Genomic DNA, 23,604 nt, shown 5'->3' with positions numbered 1-23,604 from the left:
ACTGAAGCCATGCCACACGTAGATCCTATCACTAACCTCTTGACCAGGTCTTCCAGTTCACTCAGGACAGTAAGGACAGTGGTGCATGAGATACAGAGCCATTTATGATTTCATCCCCTAACCTTCAAAGCCTGTAAGTTTTCACTTACCATAGAACACAGTAACCCTCATCCAGTGACACTGGTATCTAACAGGGCAAGAGCAGTACAATGTTAGCATCCAACACAGGAATAATAATAAATTTATTACAGTAGAAACAAGCATTAGCTCATGTACAAAATACTGATAGCATTCTGCTGCCTCAGTCAGTGCTTACTAAGTACCCACATTTAAAAACATCCTAAAACTGATGACACCACATAGATTTACAGAGGTCACAGCAATTTCTTGACACTACTGTAAGAGAGCCCAGCTACTCTTTAAGGTTTGCTGCACAGTACGGAGAGGGAGGGGGCAGGATATAATTGGAACACCTGATATTTGAAATTCTCCTGCACCAGGAACTTAAGAGGGAACAACTTAGACACAGGGGGAAATATGAAAAATGTATTAAATTCGAGTTACTTTTGGTAAATGTTTTAATGAAAAGTGCCCAACAATAAGGCAGCTGATGACTGAGTGCCCATCATTGTTCAAGGCCAGTTGCCAGTTCTACTCCAGAAAGTTGTTTCTTGCCTTTTCTGTTTAAACAAACCGATGTAGTATAGAAACATTTTCAGTGCACTGTATTAACTCCCAATGGAAGCCAGATGCCTCAGAAAGACTGAAAAGAAGAAAAGTAGCTATGAGCCTGCTGGATTGATTTGTGTCACTTGGCCTTTATACTGTTGATCCCTCCCCCAGCTGTACATACACATTTACTGAATTTACAGAGCAAGTCAGTGTGCACATTAGTATCTCTTCTTTCTCATCAACCTTACTCTTTTGGAGTGGTCCATGCTAACCAAAAACCATTTATACAAAGTAGCATTTAAAATAAGCTATAAAATACCTTTTTTGCTCCATTTAGTTCCACATTCCCACCCCCAAATATAATTATATAATTATCCAGAGTTACCTCACATATTTGAGGGATGTCTTAAAAGGATGTAATTTATCCCATCTCTGGGCAAAGCTAATAATCAAAAAGATTTCCTACACCCACTGGGAAGTTTGCAAGCACATTCTAGTTGCAGCTCATTTATTTCTGGGGCAGTATCAGGTCACAAAACATACAGTGTGAAAGAAATACTGGCACCGAGCAAATGTTGAAGCAAATTAGGACATTTTTTCCCTACCCCTCTTATACCAGACTCCCTGATGGAAGTCCACATATAATTTCTTCTCTAAGAAGACAATAAAAACTCATCCTAAATACAGTCTTGAGAACCATATATACACATTTTGTGTATTTGAAAAGACTGGCAAAAGTCCACAGAGGCAGAAGAGAGAAAGCATGAAAGCTAAGTCTAACATCAGGTTCTCTACTGAACCTGACAACCTAGAAACAAAACAACATAAGGCTTCTTTCTTCTGAAGTAACCTCCCCACACTGTGGTTTTCCAGTGCCATGTGGAAGAGGGCAGCTGTTGAGACCTTTCTTGCTTCATGATTTAGGAGGTTAGCTGTTATGCAGCAGAGAGACAGGCCTGACGAATGCTTTGTGCCCAGGTGTTCAAGAGTGCTGTGACTGAATGCTTGTCTGGGAGCTGCAATAGTTTTGAAGTCATGTATCGATACACTGACTGCAAAAAGGGATTGGCTGCTGGAAAAAAAAAAAAAGATAACAGATAAAGGAAGTTGTCATAAAAATCGCATTAAAAACATTAAAGTAAAAGAGCAACATTAGGTGTTCACAATTCCCCGCTACTGCCACATACACATGCCCAGCAAATGTCATGGCAGCATCTTCATACCATACTGTCTGGGGTTCTTTATCCACAGAGGGCTCTGATCTGGATAGTCTGCTGGAACACTGAGCTGGAGTGGTGGGACATTTGGGAGATTCTTGTCATCTAGAAAGCAAACACACTTCCATCAGAACAGAGCATTTCTTGCCAGACAGTAGGCTTTTTGTGCATAATTGAGCTTGGTTTCTAGCCTCTGAATCCCAAGGAGGAACCAGACTGCACATTTCCCCCTTTCTTCCTACCTAGCTTGCATATGAGATGAACTGTGCCATTATTACTGCAGTGTGAAGGATCCAGGTTCACCAGGAATTTAGGATTTAATCTTGCAACTTCTCCTTGTAAGACATTTGGTATGGTCTGTCTTTCATCCTCTTCATATTTCCGTTTTCGAGGGGAAGCAATTGGGGCCCTGTGTAAAACATAGTCCACAAAAGGACCAGGTGAAAATGTGCCAACACTGTACTTGTTAGATATTTTACATGTGAAAAAAGAAAAAGCTATGTCATCCCCATCCATAAATCCATCTGTTATTTTAATAGTTTCTACAAAATCATTTTTCCTCAAATAATGAGCACTGAAGACAGGCAGCAGGCCTGTGGTACGTACGTGATGGGCTGCCCGTGGATCGCGGTCATCGCCGGCATGAACGTCCGGTACAGGGAATGGTTGAAGACTGGTGAGCGGATGTTGGCCAGAACAGCATCCAAAAGTGGCTGACACAAGTACTGCTGTTTGGTAGGGGGCACTGGGGGAGGTGGTGGAGTAGGCTGAAACACAACAGAAGCCCCTTTTCTTTTAATCATCACCAAAGATAGAAATACCTACTATTAATTCCGGAAAATTTTACAGCAGTAAACTTCCAATGCATGGAATGCGAATGATTCTCGAAACTGTATATAGTAACATTAAGGGAGGAAGTAAAGCAAAAAAACCCATATGCAGTTTTGGTTTAGGAAGGCTGTCCTGAAATCAGCCACAGTCCCTAGAAAAAATTATTCAAGTCCTGGCACAAAGCACTAGAAATTGCAAGTTCAGTTAAAAGATACATACAGGTGACTTACATGAAGCAAATGCTTGCCCATTTTTTCCTGTCTTCTTATTTTGTCCAACCTTACTTGAAGTTTTAACAGCATGAGTAATAAAAACTGCAAAAATAATCCTGCCAAATCTTAAGACCTTTTGGAATGAATTGCTTATCTTTGCTGGCACAAAGCATTACATACCACAGCCATATCATTTTTCAGCTTCTCCAGAGCAATTTCACATTTCTGCAGCGTCTTCAGGGGGCACCTGCAGAAGAAGAGAAATTGCATCCACATCACCCACAAAATGGGCACCTCAGCTGAAGTGTTTCTGCTATCTGAGCCCCACAGACAGCCTCAATGGCAACAGGGCTGTGTGCTAAACAACAGAGTTCTGGGACAGTTGGGAAAACTGATGGAAAACGTTACCGCTTTGAAGGGTCAGTCAGGATATCCAAGAGACTCTTCATTTTACTCAGGTCCTTCTTCCTGTCTGAAATAGTATGAGAAACACAAACACTGACTACAAGAATAGCTTCTGTTGTTGCAGACAGAAATAAAACATACTGTCAAAAAATGAAAACATGAGCCAATATTAAACAAAGTTGTGAGGATTAAAGACCTGTTATCTAATCCTAAGTATATCCAAAGCATAAACTCTACAAAATCATCAGAAGTAAAAGAAAAACTGATGAGAATTTAAAGATAAGGATTTTGCCCACTCTTCACACTAAAATCTTTAGTTAGAAGCAAGAAAGCACAGCTCACTTTCTCTCACATTTTTAATCCCTGGAAAAGAAGTCACCACAAAAGACAAAGTACTGCTTCTTTCAGCAGATAAGAGAGCTGACACAGAGAAATGCATGGCCAAATATAGGAAACCTCACCTTCATTTTTATCTATTTTATTGATCATCCTTCGGAGTGGCTCAATGTATTTTGATAGCTGCTTGAGTTTTTCCAGATACTGCTGCTCCTCTGACTGACCAGAACTGGCTGGACTCATGACAGAATTTGGATTTCCTAGCAAAAAGGAAGACTGCATGTCACAGGGTGAAAAAAGATACTGCAGAACATTATTCTCGCATTTCAGAATCTTGATCTCAAAGTGTAGCTCATGTCAAATATCCAAATCCACAACTGGATGCCCTCTATAGTTTAAGTGCTTGCCCAAGCCTCTAGTGTTGTGTAGAAATAACATGTTCCATGGGCAGAACAGCAATTCCCACTTAATCCATACTTTTCTGAAAAGTTCCGAAGTTCCATAAACCCATTTTCTAGGTCTTTATCTTGCCTTCACTCTGATGCTTTAAACACTAAATAAATACAATAAATACACTGCAGTTTTTCTTAAGTGGCTCCTTTCCTAACTGCAAAGCATACAACACTGGCATGAAAAGGAGTCAGTATGTCACCTCCATTCACAGTATCACAAACTGCTTATTATGTCTGGGAGGGAAGTGCAAAGTGCCAGAGGACACCTGGGAAGGTGTTCTGGAGCAAAGCAGCCTGCTCCTGCAATTAAGTGGTTATGTCCTTTACAACTGCACAGTGTCACTAAGGGTTCCTTCCTGTTGGAACTAAGGAATCATTATGCCTCTATAAACTTGCTCCATTAAATTAAGCATCATTCTTTTTTCAAAATATGGGGGAAGTTAGAAAAACCCATTACATGGTTCAGTGATGAGGAAAGAGGTTTCAATTGACTTTGATTTGGGAATCCAAGCTGTTGTGTTATGTGGTGTATGTGACATGTTCACTACTTGCAATGCCAGCTGCTACATAGAACTCTAGGAAGTTTACACTGTGCCAAAAATAACAGGTTTTCTAGGAACTATTACAGTTACCAAAACACAGCCCAACTCATGGTCTGCACTATAGCTCTCAGATCATTTACCTGGAGTGTTTAAAGGACCTGGGGATGGGACACTGAAGTTCTGAGGTGTTCGTGCAGCTGCTGGGCTCTGCGATGGTTGTGGAGATGGACTGGGGAGAAAGCTGCTGGGTGATGGAGCAGGGCCAGAACTGAAAAATAAGCATAACATCAAACCTGACAGAATCTGACAAGGAGGGATCATCAGCTTATAAGCAGATATGATTTTAGTAGGCATTGTTATGACACTGTAGTTCTGCCTTGGTGAGGATTTCATACACAGATTCTTTTTTTCAGAGTGTATTCAGCAGTCTCCCCTGTGCTCCCAGTGCAGTTGTTATTAAAATTCCTTCACTTCACTGGAAACTGACTGAGATATTGAATGTTTTTGAAAACCTCACACTTAGGGCATTAACAGAAGTCCTCAAAAGCTGCAGTGTGGCTCACCTGACATTTGAGTTTGGCTGAGAAGTTGGCTGGCCTGGCTGAGGAGATGGCTGCGGCTGTGGTGGTGGAGGCATTGACTGGGGTGTTTGAGCTTGCTGGACAGGAGATGGGGATGACATCATGGTAATATTGTTCTGGCTGACCTGGAATGTGGGAAAAGATACTATCAGTAACAACAAAAGGGAGTAGAGGATGGGAACCTAACTAAAAGGCTTTACCTGTGGAGAGAAGTGTATTCCCAGGCCTACAAGAAATGAAAGCATTAGTTTCCTTTCTCCCCCATAAGGACACTCCACCTGTATCATTCTTGAAGCTCTCAGGGCAGTAAATCTTACCAACTTCAGTAGAAATAACCATTAAAACTGCACATAGCTTGAATTAACTGTATAATAATTATTTTGCACTGCCCAAACCATCATGTTGCAATTAAAATGTTGGAAGTGCCATATGAAAAACCTGGACTTTATTACAACTAAAGAAGAGCAGGAAGAAAAGACAGTTCCCACTTGATAATTAAGAGTCAAAAAACCCTCCTTATTAAACATTTTAATTACAGTCTTCAACGGTCTGTCAGACTTGACTGTAGCTTCTCAACTGGTTTTCTTTAGGAAGAAGGAAGAAAAAAATTAGGTAAGCCAAATCACAAACATCTTGTTTAAATATTGAGTTCTGAAAATCCAGGTGGAGATAGAAACTCCAAATGGAATGGCTGGGTGGAAAAAAAAATGAAGTAGCTTTCTGACCTTTGGAGAATGATGAAGTGTGCCTGAAGGACAAAAATTCAGGTAAGAGCATTTCCAGCACCAAACCAGGGGTAACAACTAAGTTTATTCTGTACATTCTACAGTGCCAGAGCTAGATGATACTCAAATTTGAGCAACTTCTCACATTTGTTTTAACACACATTTTTCCCCTTAATCACTTAAAACCAAACAAGAAAACCTGTGCAATGGCAGAGGCATGGTATAGTAATGCAGATATTAAGTGATCATGTTTAAGGCACATGCAGAGATCTTATGACTTGAGGCTATAAATAAGTACATACAAAGATAAATGGAATTAGCCTGCAGAGGCAATATATTGTGGCTCATTAACCCATGTGTCCAATCTGTAAGTCATTGATTACCATCTTTGAATTAACAACTCTTCCCTCAGTCTAAACCATTTTTAAGTGAAGGTTCCAGTAAATCCACGAGTCCCAGACACTTTACAGGCACTGCAAATTGGTGTTGCCCTCCACTCTTCTGTTAAATATCCATCTAAATAATCCAACTGTATCCAGAGGACATGATACTTAGCACACTGAAGTATTTAGCACATTGTCTACTTTCGCATGGACACTTTGAATACAACAGGAAATGCTTTGCTTGGTACATCACATTGCAGCTATGCAAAAGGTCATACTCCCCCCCAAAAAAGGGCACAAACAATCCCCAGCTCAGTGCAAAACTGCTAAGCTTGGAGTTACTAGTTTATCATCCATTACAGAATAGTTTAAAATCAAATGCAGCCTGACATCCTATGATGTTTTTTTCTATCTTCAATAACCCCAGTACCTTTGCAATCTCTCCCACAAAGGTAATACCTAGAACAAGTGAGGCTGAAATGATGTTATAAATCAGCTACAATATCTTCCTTTTCTCCATAGTCAACAACTACTGAGCCTGTGCTTACTGTTTTCCAAAGGAGGTGGATTCTTTAACAGCGTGTCTCTCCTCAACAGCTGGAAAAGCATTTCTGAGATTGAAAAGCACAGTTTGCCTCTGACACCAGGCAGCTCACCATGTTTGGAAGGAAGCTGGGATGGACACTGCAAAGAGCATTCCCTGATTTTTCACAAGTCTATTTAATGTGCATTAGGCAGTGAGTGATTTAGAACTTACCCATATGGATACTCCACCCATTTTTCAAGTCAGAGTAAGACCACTTGGAGTGGTTCATCATGTCCTGAGCATCAGGCCCCTGTTAAGTGTCTCACGTTGGTCGCACACAATTACATCTGAACATTTACATTGAGGGAGGGAGGGAGGGAGGGAGGATTCAAGGGAGGATTCAAGGAGATTTCATTAGGTTTTTTGCCAGATTTAAGTTTGTGTGTGTAATTCAGCACCAAGGACATTATTTACATTAATTTACAAATGCTGCAGAAAGCAAAGGACATGCAGCATTTGCTGTGTACATAAGCACTGGATGAATTGAATTTTTTTGCACTACCCCTCCTCATTCAAATACATGCACAGGCAAACAGATTCCCTTCTTGCAACAGGTTTGCTCTCTGCCAGCTTCATTTCAGAACAGCAAAGGCCAATGTCTGATAGTAGGCAAAATTGTGACATTTTCAAAAACATTCATAAGTGGGCAGTTCTGAACTTACTGCCTTAGTTTTCTTTGACAGCAGTTCATTTGCTACATAATTTCAGTTTTTCTATAGAACTGATTTAAAGATGAATTCAGGTTTAGGTTCCTACATTGTTTGCAGGACACAGATTAAAGATCGTAACAATTTCATGAAATTTCAACTTCTAGGGAATACTCTTTGCAGCTGACTCTGAGTAAAAAAAAGGCTTCAAAAACCCCAACCAACCAACCAAACACATCACAAAAATCGCTATGAACCCAAAAGACAAAAAAACCCCTCCTCTCCAGAGCTTTAACTCCATTGAACTCATTCAACTCCAGAGTTAAGCCATGGTTACTGATCATTTGTATACCTTGCATCTTCAACAGATACAAAGAAATGCAACTACATATTTTTTCACTGAGGGATATGAATTTCTGCACATAAAAACATGTCCATGGACAGCTACTACAGCCCTCTGAGTATGAATTTGCTCTGTGGCTCTACAGTGACCTGACCATGACTCTAATTTTCTGAAGTCTTGCCCACAAGATATTTAGGCTTGCATGATAAAAGTTTGCATTTACATCCACTAAATCAAAGCTGTTCTTAGTGTTCAGAGCACACTGTCCTGGAAGATAAGCCCAGCTATGAGTTCTATCTCCAGTTTGCTGAGTCTCAGGCACAGAACAGCAGTCAGGAGATAAAGGCTGGTAAGGGCTCTCAGTTCTAACTCTCTTTCAAATCAAAACACCAGGTGATTGTGGAATACAATGTCATATCAGCAATTTGTTTTGTTTGAAAAGACTATAATAAGCAAAAAACCCCAACCAAACAAATAAACTCACTGGAGAATCAAATGAGTCTTGTGACAAAAAAAAGACAGACTGTTTTGTCATATGGGGTAAAAACAAATAGGCACAAGGTATTGATATCACATCTGGTCCTTCTGTTGAAAAGCATTCTTCAGTGCAATACCAAGATTCTTTCCTAAAGAGAAAATACACCCTGAACTACCTATCACCACATCTAAATGGATTTTGATACTATAGTCAAGTAGAGGACATGCTCTTAAATGAGTGATTAATAACCACATATATGCTACAGCCCTTCACTCCTATTGTGACCAGCTGCAAGGACTCTGATGACAAGGAAGTTATGTACAACAGACAATACTAGTTAAGCATTTTACAAGATTAAGAGGTGTAAAAGACAACATTTCTAATTTCTAATCTACCTAGAACCTGAACAAAATGTTTTGGCAAACAGTACTTGAGATTCATGCTGATCCAGAGCTGTCAAGTATATGGCAGGTCAGACTGCCTTTCAAAACATGTTTCTGGCCACCAGCAAACCATGACTCACTCACCCATCCTAGCACCTGCTCAGGAGCCATTTTCACACCAATCATTGTTCATGAAAAATTTGTCTTCTTCTTCTGCTTTGACCAGTTATTCAGGCTTCTACATCACTTTCACAATCCTTGGCATGACACTGAAAACACTTCTGATGACCAGTTCACTTGGTGTCAGAAATCAAAGCTCCTCAGTAACAATGACAGTGCTAAAAGATCACCCTATGGCACTGAATGCTTGAGTCTTGAGAAGTCACGCTGTGAGTCAAATATTAAATATAAGCAAAATTAATATTTAAGTCTCCATGGGAAAGCCTCAAATATTGTGGATATTTCAAATGGGAGATGATTATCTCAGTATATATACTACAGTGCTACAGTAGAGCTACAGTGACCAAAGCACAAATTCCCCTCTGACTCCACAGCTATGCCTGGGGTTTATGACAGTTAACATATACACACTGTCCTGGATTGAAATGACCATCCATCTTCAACCAAAAGTGACAACAGATGTGTTTGCCTAGGACTGCAGAATCCTTCTGGTCACTGTCACTACCTTTGCAAACTCCTGAGAAGAAATGAAGTGCTCTGACCTCATGCATTTTCCAGCCACAGCTGGATAGGAGCTGCCAGCCTGCCTACACTGGTTCTTCTCTGATGCAGGTACAAGTGGAATCCTTCTGGCAGTTCCTCCTACACAACCATGAAAGAAAAGAACAGCTCAAATTTTTCTGTGTCCCTGATATCATGCCAGGAAGCTGCTCACACTGAAACAAGCCAGGTTTACTAATAAGGCAAGAAGCACCTGTACAGAGCATGAACATAAGCCAAGCAAGGCCCTGGACACAATGCAGCCAGGTACACTGCAGTGCTAACTTGCAACAGTCAGAAATGTACACTCATGGAGCATGGACCTTTAATTTGAGACTTGAATCAATTCTGAACATGGAAAAGTTTTAAATGTTAAAATAAAGATCTATGCCACTTAAAAAATGCTTTATTTGATAACCCAAGTTCTCAGAAAACCTGTTACTTAAAATGAAAAATGATCCATAAAAAACCACAACCTAAACAGACCAACACCCTGAGTAACACCAGCAAGTTCACTGTGAGATGCAAACGTGAATGTCCCCTTGCTTGAAAGGCAGCGCTACAGACCCAGGCAGTGAAGCTTTGCACAATTCCTGACACAATGTGCTTTGACCCAGTAAATACCTGTGGCATTTGCTGTCCGCCCAAGGGGATGGAGCTTGGTGGTGTAGCAGACACAGCGGTGGTAGGCGGGAACCGTGGTCTGATTTGCATCCCACCTCGGGCCATAGGTGCGGTGATCATCTTTGAGGACAGAGGGACAACAGACAAAAGTAATCGCAAAACAAGAAATGCAGTGCACTGGCAGGATGAGAAGCACATGCAACCTCCGGGAACTGGGGAGGGGGGAGCGTGAAGGGAAGGTTAGTGAGCTTTTCTCTAAAGGTTAACCTAACGTGCTGGCTTGGAAATCAAACTCCTTTTTGTACTCCTATCTGTTTTCAGAGAGCACCTAATGAATTCCTGGTATCTTGAGAGAGCTGATATGCAGACTCAGATCCGTGGGTCAAGGGTTGAGTATCCTGTCATTTCCACGAGGGGCCTTTCCTAAAGTTTTCCTCACATCTTGAAGTTCTAAAATTCTTGGAAGTAAGTACTCTGCTGTCAAGAATGCACCATATAAGAAGCTCTATAATGCCATAGGTTTCTGATGTGCTTTCCCCCACTGTGGACTCCAAGGGTTTAGCAGTATTTGCAAATGCCCCCTCCATTATAAGACATTTTGTCAGACAGTTCAACAGCAACTGTCAGTACAATGCTCCACAGTGAGCAAATCTCACACCAGCCTAACCTATGCCAGTATAACAATGCCAGAGACAACAAAAAGGACTTCCAGGTTTGAAAAATCTATTTCCTTCCTGTTATAACCCACAGAATAAGTCAAATATACCTTTTAAATTTCCATAATGTTGACAAATACCTATTCCTCTACTACTATATTAAAATAGTATTAGGACTATGCTGCTCTGCAGTGTCTAAAAGTACCTTTCAGAACCATCAGCCTGCATAAGCCACATATATACTTATGTATAGCCCTCTGTTACTTAAAATTTGATATTACACCACATACTGGGAATTTACAACAAAATCAGCATATTTTTGAGGTAGTATTCAGGTAGCTTTGGCAGATTCACTTATCAGCCAAAGAGCTTCTGTTTGGTACTTCAAAGACCTACACTAAGTTCTCTGGACTACCTTTTTTTCCTAGCTTACATGTTACCAAGGAGCCTACACAATCCTAACTAACCTAAGGGAGAACGTAGTCTCCTTCCTGTACATGGTATGAGGCACCCCTGCTTGGTGTTTATGTAAATGGACTGAAGCAGCCAGCAACATGTCTCTAGAGAGTCAAAGAATGCATGTGCTTACAATTGTTAAAAATAAATAAAATTAAATACAACATAGCAAGACTGAAAAAGGAAAGCAATAACTGATAAAGAAAATAGTGTCAAATTCAGCACAGCTGTTAGTTCACAACATCAGAGCAATGCAGTCCCTTTCCATCCAGGCAAAGAGGGATGGTCAGAGACAGGATTTCAAAAGAGAAACAAATGAGAGCACTTCAGACATCACACACACATGCACACGTGCACACACAGCATGCAACAGCCGCCACGAGCAAACACAACAACCCAGCACTGCCACAAAGCACAGGTGGATGCTACAAAGTGCAGTGAAGAGCTACAGTATCAATATGAGAGCTGGTGAAGCAACATAACCCTAACAAAACCAAAAAAAAGGGGGAAATTGCTGGGGGGGGGGGGAGAAAAAATATCCTTTCAGGCACAATCACCCCATCTTAGACCCTCGTGAATGCACACAGATCTCTGGAGCGTGTGGAATCCCAGGCATGTTATGGTGACCCACATGTCCCATCTTGGCCATGTTTCTGAAGCCACACCACCAAAGTGTGAAGATTTAGATTACTTCCACTGAGGCAAAGGAAATTAGAAGAATATTCACAGGTTAAGTGTCTGGCAAACTACTGAAACCAGCATGACAAACTCCAATTCAAAGGCTCCCAACTGTTTGTAGTATTGTGGTTGGTCAAACAAGTGCACAAGCATACAATTTTGGGTTAGGTTTTTTTTGTATTTTTTGAAATGTGTGCCTTAGAAAGGAAACACATACATAAAATGACACCAATTCCACTCTCTTAACAAAAGTAATCTATTTTTTCCCAGTCTCCAGCTCATTTATATTTACAAAACCTGTGACCCTTTGACAAAGGAGTCAAGAAAGGGGGTTCCAAAGCAATATATCCATAAAGGAGTTACTCTTACAAAACAAGAACACAGCCAGAAATGTTTAAGTACTTTTGAAAAAGATTTTAACTGAACACAAATCTGCCTCCACAAGTGAAATTGATTCTTATGGGGTAAAATTCCAGACCCTGTAAATTGAGATAAATCAGAGAGCAAGAAGAGGATCTCCCTCCAAAGTAAGCTCCAAACCCCATTATTTGATAAAAATGAAGTGGAATAGAACAATTAGAAACCAGAACCTGTAACTTTCTTTTATCTAACATCCAAACATTCAGCATTCCATAAATACACAGCTTCTGGTGAGCACACCTACGTACAGTGCCACTGCAGTAAAGGCAGCTCAGATTTTCAAACAGCAACAGCCACTCTCCATTCTGAGCACCTGAAGGAACTGCACCAGAACAGTGCCTTAAACTTTACTGATACTTAACTGCAGTTGATTACAGATTTTTTTCCTTGGTGCTGCAAGCATTTTGTATAGCTCCCTGGCTGCTAGGACACTACTGCTATCAGCTTCCCTGTGAGTTACATGCTCACAAGGACGAGACACCCAAGCAGGATAACACTGACCTTGTGGTGTCTTTATAACTTCAGAGAAGAACTTCAAAACTCACATGAATCCACATTTAAATCCAAGACTTTCATGTACAAAGGATTTAGAGAAACTTTATGGAAAAGGAAAAATGCAGATATAGCAAGCAAAATTCCCAGTTTGAAAGCCCTTAAAGACTAAGTTTAAATGTAACAAGCAAAGACTGGGATAGGATTTGTTTATTAAAAAAGCTTCCCTGAACCAAATAAAGAAATCAAGGCAGATTCATTAAAAATGCTGATGCTACTGAAAAATGTACTAAATACAAAGCAAATATCTAGTCTTAAAAGAGACTTCTTATAAATTAAAGAAAATCCTTATACACTCTCAATGCTGAAGCTGCATTGTAATATTATATACAGCCACAATCTTAAAATTACTATATACAGAAAACATTTAGACAAGTACAAGAAACCCATTTAGTTATTGGACTTCATAGTAGTAAGTGAATTTTAGTAGACTCATATTGCAATGGCATCAACATAAATGGAGTAAAGCCTGTATGTGGAATACTCCAAACTCCATATGTGGTAGACAGAGAGCAATCCCCAAGTTTACTACACAGGACTGAATAAAGCTGCAATACAAAACTCGCTGTCAACCATGTTATCACCCAAAGCTTTTCAAATGTGCTGTGCTGTTAAGCCACTGGCACATGAAGTCACTAAACAGAGCAAGAATCAAGTTGACTCTACATAAACACAATCCATCTGCTTCAGAGTTGAAAAGAGCACCATTAGAGTTAGTAACAAGGAAAAAAGTCAGTATCTCCTTCCAGTCCCCTAAGCTCCCACCTGGAAATTATTTAAGAAACAAGCAAGTTTTAATTCACATTTCAACTGTAGGAAGAGAATTCTGCATTGCTGCCAGTACTGTCCCAACTGTACTTACCGCTGCTCAGCTTTTACATCCTGTGTTACATTGACACAAGCCAAAGGACCAATTCAGAAACAGAACTTGGCCACACCAACAAGGACATGGGCCACATGAGAGTTACCATGCTAAAGACACCCTCCCTGATACAAGTCTGTACATTGAAGAAGCAATTGCTATCATAGTCCATATAAAAAGCTTCTTACTGAATCTATACAATTACTTGCACACTGAACGGAAAATGGTGCTTGAAAAACATGGAATGTCTGGGTATACAAAAAGAATTCTGCCATTAAACCTAGTCAGCCTCATTTTATCTGTCTGCCTCTCTCTTCATCTACAAAGTAGTGATATTTGTACTTACCCATGTCTGTAAAATGCCTCAATATGAAACACTACAGAGGTAAGCCACAAAAGACTTTCATATTCTTGTGGAAAATGGGATCAGAGGTTCAGCTCAAGCCATTCCCATTTTTTTCCCCATGTCTCCATACCAGACACACATCAAGAAACAACCACTGGGGTTGCAGGTGTATTGCAGGATAAAAAAACCGTGTTAGACAACAAGCTTTCACCCAGCACTTTTTTTTTAAATGTAACTCTGCACTTGTGACACACGCCATTTGTTCTTCACAATTCACATCCAGAACAAGAGCAATCTAGATCTACTGCCCATTTCACTCAGAAGAAGAATGAAAGATGAAAGGACTGAAAGGGGAGTGCAGAGAGATTTCATTGTCTATACTATTTTTTTTTATAGTCAATACATGAAGATGGAAGGTAAATCACATATGATTAAAAATAGCAGGCAAAGATTCACAGTACAGAAATCAGTTTACACAACAAAGCAGTCACCTAAGAGAGTTTAACGAAAGAAGAGGTGATACACTCCAGGTACCAACAGTCAGACTTGTAGTGTGCCCACAGGAGACCGTCTTACTCATGTTCATTCCTGTGTCAGTACAGGCAACACTCGTACCTACTTGGGACAGAGAGCATGCACAGAGAGGTTGTCAATGAAATCCTGCCTCTGACTCCAGGCAAAGGAGAAACAGCACAGAAGACCATATCCCCTTTATACAGGGGATGACCGATGCCAGACCCCTCATCAGAAACCACCAGAAACCCAACTCCATGCTCATCTCTAGCATGCACTTGCCACAGGCCTGTGACCTGTGATACCGGCCCCTGGGCCCTTACCTGCCCTGAAGCTCCCATCTGAGCAGCTTGGGCCTGAGCTGCTTGCACTGCTGCTGCCTGCTGCTGCTGCTGGACCAGCTGAGCTCTTACCTTGAGTATGAGAACAAAAACCAAAGTAAACATACATACCTGAGTAGGGTATGACACTTCTGTTTCAACTGCATTGACTATGCTCATTAAAAAGGGTATGGAGACAAGACCAGCCTCACAAACTAAAGTTCTTGAGGTTTTTTGTGAAAACAAGTTCCCATGTTTAAAACATTTAGAATAGTTTTCCCACAGACTGCACATCCAATTCAACAACTTCTTGCAACTTCTTACCTGTACTATCAGGTCTTACATACAATAATAGATACTTAACTTTCTGGCAAAAAAGTTGACCAGCATTTCAAATGTTTATACATTCATTACATCTGTCAGTGTGACAATCATGACATTGCTAGCTTAGCTGATAGGAGCACAAAGTGGAGGTATCAACTCATCCATTTCTGATGTGTGGCTGACACTCCACTCCTCCCCAGCAAGGCCCGAAGAAAAACAGGTCTGAGCTTCAGCTCAACTGCAACCTATGGAGCCCAGGTAAAAATGACCATAACCCTTCAGAAAGCTGCATCATTAAGAGGACTACCTGGCAAGAGATTCAACCAAGTAAAACTACTGTCTTACCCCCCTTCTCTTCAAGGCAGAACAACCAGCATATTAAACTGTGACCAAAACCTCCCAACGTGGCAGCAGAAGCAAAGCCAGCATGGTAGAGAGATAACACTGGCTGCAGTCTAGAACACTTCAAAGTACTTGCTCACGTTGTAGAAAAGCAAACAGCACTGAGATAATTTTTCTTTAACCAGAGTATGTTTCTTTTTCTTTTTTTCACTTGTCCATTCAAGAGTGAGACAAGAAATTATTTTTTAAATGTTAGTTGCATGAATGGTTTTCACAGATTTCCAAAACTCCTACTCTTAGTTACAAAACTGTTCTGTACGGGCAGGCCCAGATAGAAACCTTTAAACACCCTGTATTCATAACTTGTTAACTGCAGAACTCTTAACAAGTTACGGTTTTCCTATTTCATTATTAGCAAAAGTCAGATATATTTTTTATTTCTCTAGATGATCATAACAAATAAACAATCAGCTGGTCACTAGCCCTTACCTGCATGGCTTTTAACTGCTGTGGCGTAAGGGTAACAGGCATAACCTGACTGGGAATTTGTCCTGAGATTGCCTGTGGTTGAGATACCATGGGCTGGGGTTGAGGCTGGGATTGTGGTGGAAGTTGAGACTGTTGTGCCTGAGCAACCTGTTGTTGCTGTTGTTGCTGCTGCTGCTGTTGTTGCTGTTGTATCTGTTGCATCTGCTGTTGCATGACTTGTTGAGGTGGCTGCTGCTGTATCTGTTGCTGTGGTATTTGTTGCTGCTGTTGCTGCTGCTGCTGTTGCTGCTGCTGTGCCTGCATGACCTGTGCTGCCTGCAGCTGCTGCATTTGAGCAATCCGCTGGAGCTGTTGCTGCTGCTGCTGCTGCTGCATCTGAAAAGCAGGAAAAGCCAGGATGATAAAGCTTCCAGCAATGTGACAGCAGACTTACTTTTATAGCATAAACCAAAAGTAAACAGAATCCTAATACGTCAGATTGATGTTTTAAGCCCAAAGGGAAAGCCCAACCTTTTTATCCACTCATCCTTCATATATCTCAGCCCTAAATGGTGCTATAGCCTGTATTTTCACATTACAAGCTTTCCTGTAACTTTTAAAAGCAAATGTGAAGTCCATCAGCTTCTCCTGTACAAATGGGCTCAGATACAGTTTTTCAAATGTTATCACCCCTTACCAAAAACTGTGCAAGAATATGACAGCTGAAGTGTCTTCATCTGCTTTTGTGCCTAAGGATGCTGTATGTATATATACACATGCGTATATGTATTATGTGCTCCGCACACATTTTTTTAAGTGGCAACATGTTATTCACACAATGACAAAACAGCCGCTTTTGCTAGAGTAATTCAAGTGCTTTTCTTTCCCACCTATTGGTGTCAGAATGAAAGACAGTCCTGACATTTATAAAAAGAAAGAGACAGAGATTTTAATTCCTTATTTCTATGACAGAAGAAAGAAACAAAACATCTGTAAAACCTTTCCCCTAGCATGTAATATATTGCTGTCAATTAACTTGCCAGTCTAACCTGAAGCCCTACCCTAAAGTGGAAATGTGTTAGTAACAGGCAGAGCTGATATTTCCACACAAGCCAAGCCTCACTTGACAAGTAACCAATCACCACATTTGCCATTGTAGCTGTTTGTCATCACCTGCTGTTGGTTTTGCTGCTGCTGCATCTGCAGTTTCAGCATGTGCTGCTGCTGCTGCTGGACAGCCTGCAACTGCTGCTGTTGCTGCTGCTGCTGCTGGGCCACCGCAGCAGCCGCCGCCTGCTGCTGCTGGACCTGGAACTGCTGCTGCATGGCTGACTGCTGGGCCTGGAACTGCTGCTGCTGCTGCAGAGCCACCTGCTGCTGCTGGAATTGCTGCTGCTGTTGCTGCTGAGCTATCTGCTGAAGCTGAAGTTGGGCTACAGAGAAGATAGACTGTACTTAAAACATGATACCCAAACAATGTGAGATTAATTAATGTCCTTCATTAGCAGTATATACTTTTGCTTCCTCAAATGGATGAGGCACATTATCAGCAGAATTAATTGCACTTTGTACTACCAACTTCTAATTCACTCTGCCTCCATTGAGACAGTGTCATAGGTTAGCAAGCATAGTCCCGAAAGTGATGTCCTTGCTAAGGGGTGCTTACAGCTTCCTCTGGGACCTGACAGAACCTATCAGCTGGCCAGTTTGAATATGGACAATTCTTTAAGCCACTTAAAGTTGTGACCGCCTCTGTGATACACACTTAAGAACAGACAAACTCCCCCCAAGCTCTCTCTCATTTCTGGTGCTGGGACAGGTGGCTGCAGGCCCCGTGTGGGGGCCACGGCCATCCTGGAGTCGATGGACCTGTTCCAGCCATGGAACCCTCCCACTGCCTTGCTGTGGGCAGCCAGAGCAGCTCGGCTCTCCCCCCTCTCCACTGCGATAAGAAAAATTAAGAAAAATTCAACATTCCAGCTGCAAAGCTGCAAGGCCGAAGTGAGATTAACCCTTTTATTGCTGTGAAGAGCTGAAAACCTCAGGGAAGAGAAAGAGGAGATGCTTAAAGCTGAAAGTCTGTTGTGAAGCTATGATATATTAGAGTATCCCGTTGTAATTTCATGAAGATATGGGGGGTGGAGTGTTCAACTCGTAAGCAAAAGCACCTGCGCTGAGATAGGCAGATGCTGACGCAGCTGTAATTTCATGAGAAGTTTGGACAGGGAGAGATGAACCAGATGAGGACTTTTGCTCCAAATGGGAAAGGAGAAAACCTCAGTCCCTAGAGATGCTCCCAGAGATAGTCCTAAAGATGAAGATGAGGAAGACCCTTTGCTCCCAGGGAAGGAGAAGGGCCTCTGTTCTTAGAGATGAAATGCTCCCAGAGATGGGTGAAGAGAACTTTTGTTTCTGAACAGCTCAACCTCAAAATTGTACCCCAAAAAACTTCAAGAGTGGACCCTCGAAAGCAGTTGTGGGAAAAGCTGCGAGTCGGGGAAGGGACTCACATCACAAGCAGAGAGACTCCTCTTCCTAAATGGACTGAACAATATTTGGAAGTGGGCGGCTGTCTCGTTGTGATAATGTTTTCATAGCACGAACAAGAAGAGACTTCTCTTTCTAAATGGACTGAACAAGGTTATTATGGAAGTGGTAAACAGACTGAACATCTTAAGGGTTGTCTTTTTACATTGTCAGTGGGAGAAGGGAGGAAGGTGGGGGGAGGAGGAGAGTTCTGAAGGTATGGTATAATTTTTTTTTTCTTTCCCCTCTTTTAAGTCTCTTAATAAACTTCTTTATGTTCTCTCAAGTTTGGTGCCTGCTTTGCATTTCTCCTAATTCTTATCTCACAGAAGATAAACAGTAATGAGTATTTTGGGCCAAACCACTACACTAAATTGGTGTTTCCGCCCAGTTACAAACCCAACCTGCTACAGACAGCAACCTAAGTAAAGAGAGTAAAAATGTGCAGGAGGAAATGTGCACCGAGGTCACCAGCAGGAAGCACCATACCATGGAAAACACAGGTGAGCTCTACAAAAACAGTGTTCTGAAGCTGACAGGATGAAAGACAAATTTGCTCATACAATGGCTACACTGTTGCTCGCTATACTAAGGAAGACATTTATCCAATTAGGTAGCAGTACTTAAAATCAACTCTTTCTGCAGTTCACTTGGCTGATTTAGCCAGAAGTGTGACATCTCTTCAGCACCTTTTCCTCGAGGAAAGGACTTATTACTGAAAAGCTGATCTAACAATTTCAGTGGCTGAAGCAAACTGAACACTTACTCTGCTGAGTAGCTGTAGAGACACCAGGCATGCCATGAGGGGCCATTCCTGAGGTTCCAGGAGGCTGCTGCTGCCCTGGGAGACTCATCTGCTGTGCCATTGGACCAAGGCCTGTCATCCCACTCATTGGTGCTCCTTGAGCTCGGGAAGCCATGCCCATCCCAGGTGCCCCTGCTGTGGGACCCCCAGTTAGATTCTGCAGGGCATTCATCGGATCTACAAAGAAAATAGATACTGATATGAAGCCAGCCATGCAATCACTTTTCCAAAATCCTCTTCTCTCCATCATCCACTCTCTGATCTGGCAACTTCAGACCATGACTAGGTCCAATACCCTGACAAACTAAGATTCGCTGCCCTGCCTGTGAGGCAAGAGGCTTCCAGCACATCTTTGCCCCTCTGTAAATAGAGTAGAGATGATTTTAAGTGCTCCAGTGTTGTGAAGTTCCACACAGATTTTAAATACATTAGAGAAAAGGAACGTACTAGCCACCTCCAAATTTATACACAAGTCAAAACAAGATGCCAACAAAACTCCTTAAAGACATGCAGTTTTTAACCTCAAAAACCAAGAGAGTCCGTCCCACTGTGGATCTTCCTCCTTAAGTCAGAGAAGCAATGCTCAGACCAGAGGATGTACTTTGCTATACAGTTCCCTTCTAACATCACTGTTCTTATGCACTGAATAAATTCAGTGCCTTTCCAGACAGTTTTTATAATCTGAATCCTGGGCACACATAAAAGTGTAGTTAAAGAGAGAAAGACAATTCAAGAGGTCAAAACACAACACGGGGTGCAGAAGCAATATTAACCAGGTACAGAACACACACCACCTCTTTCTTAAGAATACTTATAAAATAATTTCCAGCAGTCTAGACTGCATGTCAATCAATCACAGACTGCATATTCACCCTACAGAAGGACTAAAATACAGGAGCATACTACGTCCCTAGCGTGCAATGTACTGAGAATTAGCACAGAGGAAGAAGCCAGGATCAGATCTAAGCTCAGCCAAATGGCACAGCACATATACCCCGCAAATGCTTCTGCCTCTGATGCAACACCTGAGGAAGCCAAAGCTGGCAACAGGCAGGAACCTGGGCTGCTCAGCAGAAGATTATTTTCAACCACTCTTTTGCTTTCCTGAATCTTTGTGTTGTGAGCTAACAAAAGCATAAACAGGGAAACAAACAAGTCTGCTGTGTTACATCCAAAGCACTGTCCAAGCCTGTCACCCTCACCACTGAACAACTCCAAGACTATCACGCTACCCCGTCCTTTACTCCAGCAGCATTTAATACCCCAGCTAGGGAATACACAGATGCTTTATTCTTAGTACACCACAGCCCTGATTTCTAAGCTGTTATATTTAGAAATTGAGAGTATGGGGGAAGGAAGAAAACAACAACAAAAAAGGAACTCTTACCACTGACTGAGGCTTGAGATTTCTTGTTGTCTGCAAGGAACAAACAATTAATTATCTTCACTAATATTGTCACAGTCACCCTTTGGATATACTCTCTACAAGAAATATATTCACAGTGTAATTTAAAAAATTTTTTAAAACCCACTATCTACTGTAGCGCTAATAAAATACATTAAACTAAGCCAATTTTAATTGAATCAAAATGCTATACAAAAAATGGAAAGAAGACAAAGACACAGGAAAAATTAGGAAGGAGGAAACGAAGCAAGTTCAAAGAATTTCTCAAATACTTTTCAATTCTAAATGATGTGTAAAAGAAACATTATTTAGAAATTAGGCATGCATACTACAGGAAGATTTTTAAAGCAACCTGTTAAGAATCACATGCAGAATCACACACAGAAGCCCTAAAATTTACTTTTTTTTCTTTTTTTTTTTTTTTTGGCAGACTCAATGAGTAACCACGATTGAGAAGAAAACCAAAACTAAAAAATTACTTACGAATATCTCGGAAATGGATAATAAGTCTGGCCACAAGAGAAAGATATTCCTCCTAGAGGTGAAAAACGGGTATTTTAGCATAAGAAATGAAAACAGAATAACCATATAACATACTTTCTGGTTCTTCAGTATTCTTCCTCAACATACTAGATTTTACTTTACAATGTAAAGTTTACAATGTGTGTGGGCTTTTCAGAACAGTTCACTTCCAAGAAACAGTCTGTTTATTAACTAGGAATATTTTTACTAATACGTCATTGTGGTTGACTGTACAAGAACACCAAGAAACCACAAAATTCACAGGAAAGAACCTCCCTGACAGCCACACTAACAGGATCCCAATATGCAAACATTATAAACCAACATACATTTTCCACTTCTTATCCACTGTAATTCCTTTTTTATAAGGATAGAACCTGCTCACTTGGCACACTGAATTATTTTAGTCCTTGAATTATGTCACATTCATACTACAGTAACTTTTTTTAAAGCTGAGTTCATATTACAAATACAAGTAAATTAATAACTTGGAAAACTAACATGATAGAAATGTCAGAATGAAAAGACAAATATTCTTCAAAATATTTTCTTAGTGTGCTTCTTAATGTGTAGGAAGCTGCAGAGGGCTAAGACAGCCTTCCTGCCTATAAAACAACAACTTACCAGGCAGGATGCCAACAGCAGGCGCAGATTTGTGACATCAGCATTTTAACATTTTCACCAAGACAAGTTCTATTTCAAACATGGCTTGTTTGGAGACAGCAACAGCATCCAATTTCTCATAACACAGCTCCAGGGAAGAAGTTTATGATTTGATAGAGTGCAGAATTGTACATTATAGCCAGACTTTCACAGAGACCACGGCTCTTCCCTTGGGGTTATTCTTGACAGAGCCTTTTCATTGATATCCTAGGTTTTTCTGACCACCAAACTGGAATGGTGCTACATTGCAGATAAAGGAAATTCTATGCAATTCACTACACACAAAATATTCAGGTAAGAAAACTGTGATTCCATATATGCATGAAACACTGCAGCATCAGTAAAGCTGTTTTGCACTAAGTCCAGTTTGATGCATCTATTGGATGCAGAACTCCTCACTTCCCCTCAAGGTAAAAGAAGCAGCACACATAAATCAAAATTTCAAATAACTCTGTATTCTTAAGTGCACTGGCTTTGCTATTTCTGCAATTTGTTCCAAACTTCTTTTGACACCCAATAACTTCTGGAAGCAAATAGAGATGCTTTACCCTTGTTTTGGCCTTCATAAACACATGGCTCTCCATATCTTTGCTAGATTTATTATGGGCAACACCAGCTTTCCGCATAGCTTCATCACTGAAAAAAAGAAGAAAAAACAAGGCTGGGTATTAATTGAGGGCATCACAAAATACTTTCTATAGTTAGAAAGGTCTTGAAACAGCTTTTTACCCCTCTCTAATTTATACATTAAAAATAAACAAAAAACCCAAACACCCATCACAAAAAAAAGCCCCAAACCAAACCACCACCACGTATTACTTCAAATTGCCACCCTTTAAAGTTTCTTCAAATAATGGAGAAAAAAGCCAACTAATTTTTAAAAGGTAACACAAATATTCTTTGCAGAAATTCAAGACCAACTGCTAAACAAGTCATTATTTTACTGCCTGATGTATTATTTTGACAAAATACAAGGACTTGTTTATTTGAGGAAAGCTGTATGACATGATTAATGTCATACAGCAAACTGTTTGGCAAACAATGAGATTGATCTTCCTAGCATCAGGATTTTCCAAAAGAATTCTCTAAACATAAGGTGGAAAAACAAAACAAACCAAAAAAGGTTCCCTAAAGGCACAGAGGTTTGACCAGTGAGTGAAGAAAATGAGTGGGAGCATTGATTAGGGAAAGAGAAGGGCAGAGGTGCAGCGATGGGCAGGGTGGGATGGACATGAGTGGAAAAGAAAGGGCATTCTCAGTACATCAAAGAGCAGCAACCAATTTGACTATGGATCATGCAAAGAAAGACATCCTAAAACAAGGAGTTCAGCTAGGTGAAGCCCTATTCAAATCCTCTAGGCACTGTCATTATCAGAAAATTCCCTGCAAAACCTGTTCTTTTTTAAAGCAGCCTAGCAGTTACAGTCTAAATTCCACAAACAAGGAATCAGGAAATACTTTCACTTTGTAATTAACATATCAGAAAGTATTTCTCCTTGACTTCCACTGCATGAGCAGCTACCCTACATTAAATACACATCAGGGCACTGGCCCCAAAAGTTTCACTTTCTGAAGAGACCCTACTGTTTTCTTTCCCCTGAATTTCTAC

At 40.8% G+C, this 23,604-nt stretch overlaps 1 protein-coding gene across 4 annotated transcripts in view; it reads right to left on the bottom strand.

Annotated features, from left to right (window-relative positions):
• Nucleotides 1–223: 223 nt before the first annotated feature.
• MED15 (mediator complex subunit 15) overlaps nucleotides 224–23,604 on the bottom strand; it is a 32,438-nt gene continuing 9,057 nt past the window's right edge. For 2 of the 4 annotated variants that reach the window (XM_069030599.1, XM_069030597.1), the window contains exons 2-18: nucleotides 22,544–22,631; nucleotides 21,294–21,345; nucleotides 20,793–20,822; nucleotides 19,367–19,582; nucleotides 17,248–17,507; nucleotides 16,096–16,470; nucleotides 14,944–15,033; nucleotides 10,138–10,257; nucleotides 5,231–5,373; nucleotides 4,808–4,935; nucleotides 3,799–3,933; nucleotides 3,341–3,404; nucleotides 3,113–3,179; nucleotides 2,496–2,656; nucleotides 2,132–2,298; nucleotides 1,896–1,994; nucleotides 224–1,744 (exon numbers count right to left, since the gene is read on the bottom strand). In XM_069030599.1, the coding sequence (XP_068886700.1) occupies nucleotides 1,608–1,744; nucleotides 1,896–1,994; nucleotides 2,132–2,298; nucleotides 2,496–2,656; nucleotides 3,113–3,179; nucleotides 3,341–3,404; nucleotides 3,799–3,933; nucleotides 4,808–4,935; nucleotides 5,231–5,373; nucleotides 10,138–10,257; nucleotides 14,944–15,033; nucleotides 16,096–16,470; nucleotides 17,248–17,507; nucleotides 19,367–19,582; nucleotides 20,793–20,822; nucleotides 21,294–21,345; nucleotides 22,544–22,621 (2,322 nt within the window). In that variant the 5' untranslated portion in view covers nucleotides 22,622–22,631 and the 3' untranslated portion in view covers nucleotides 224–1,607. The remainder of the gene's footprint in view (nucleotides 1,745–1,895; nucleotides 1,995–2,131; nucleotides 2,299–2,495; nucleotides 2,657–3,112; nucleotides 3,180–3,340; nucleotides 3,405–3,798; nucleotides 3,934–4,807; nucleotides 4,936–5,230; nucleotides 5,374–10,137; nucleotides 10,258–14,943; nucleotides 15,034–16,095; nucleotides 16,471–17,247; nucleotides 17,508–19,366; nucleotides 19,583–20,792; nucleotides 20,823–21,293; nucleotides 21,346–22,543; nucleotides 22,632–23,604) is intronic. The other 2 variants (XM_069030598.1, XM_069030600.1) reach the window with 2 other exon arrangements.

Source organism: Aphelocoma coerulescens, chromosome 15 (assembly GCF_041296385.1).
Source record: "Aphelocoma coerulescens isolate FSJ_1873_10779 chromosome 15, UR_Acoe_1.0, whole genome shotgun sequence".
Classification (NCBI taxonomy): Eukaryota; Metazoa; Chordata; class Aves; order Passeriformes; family Corvidae; genus Aphelocoma; species Aphelocoma coerulescens.
This window is presented reverse-complemented; position numbering and strand designations above follow the sequence as displayed.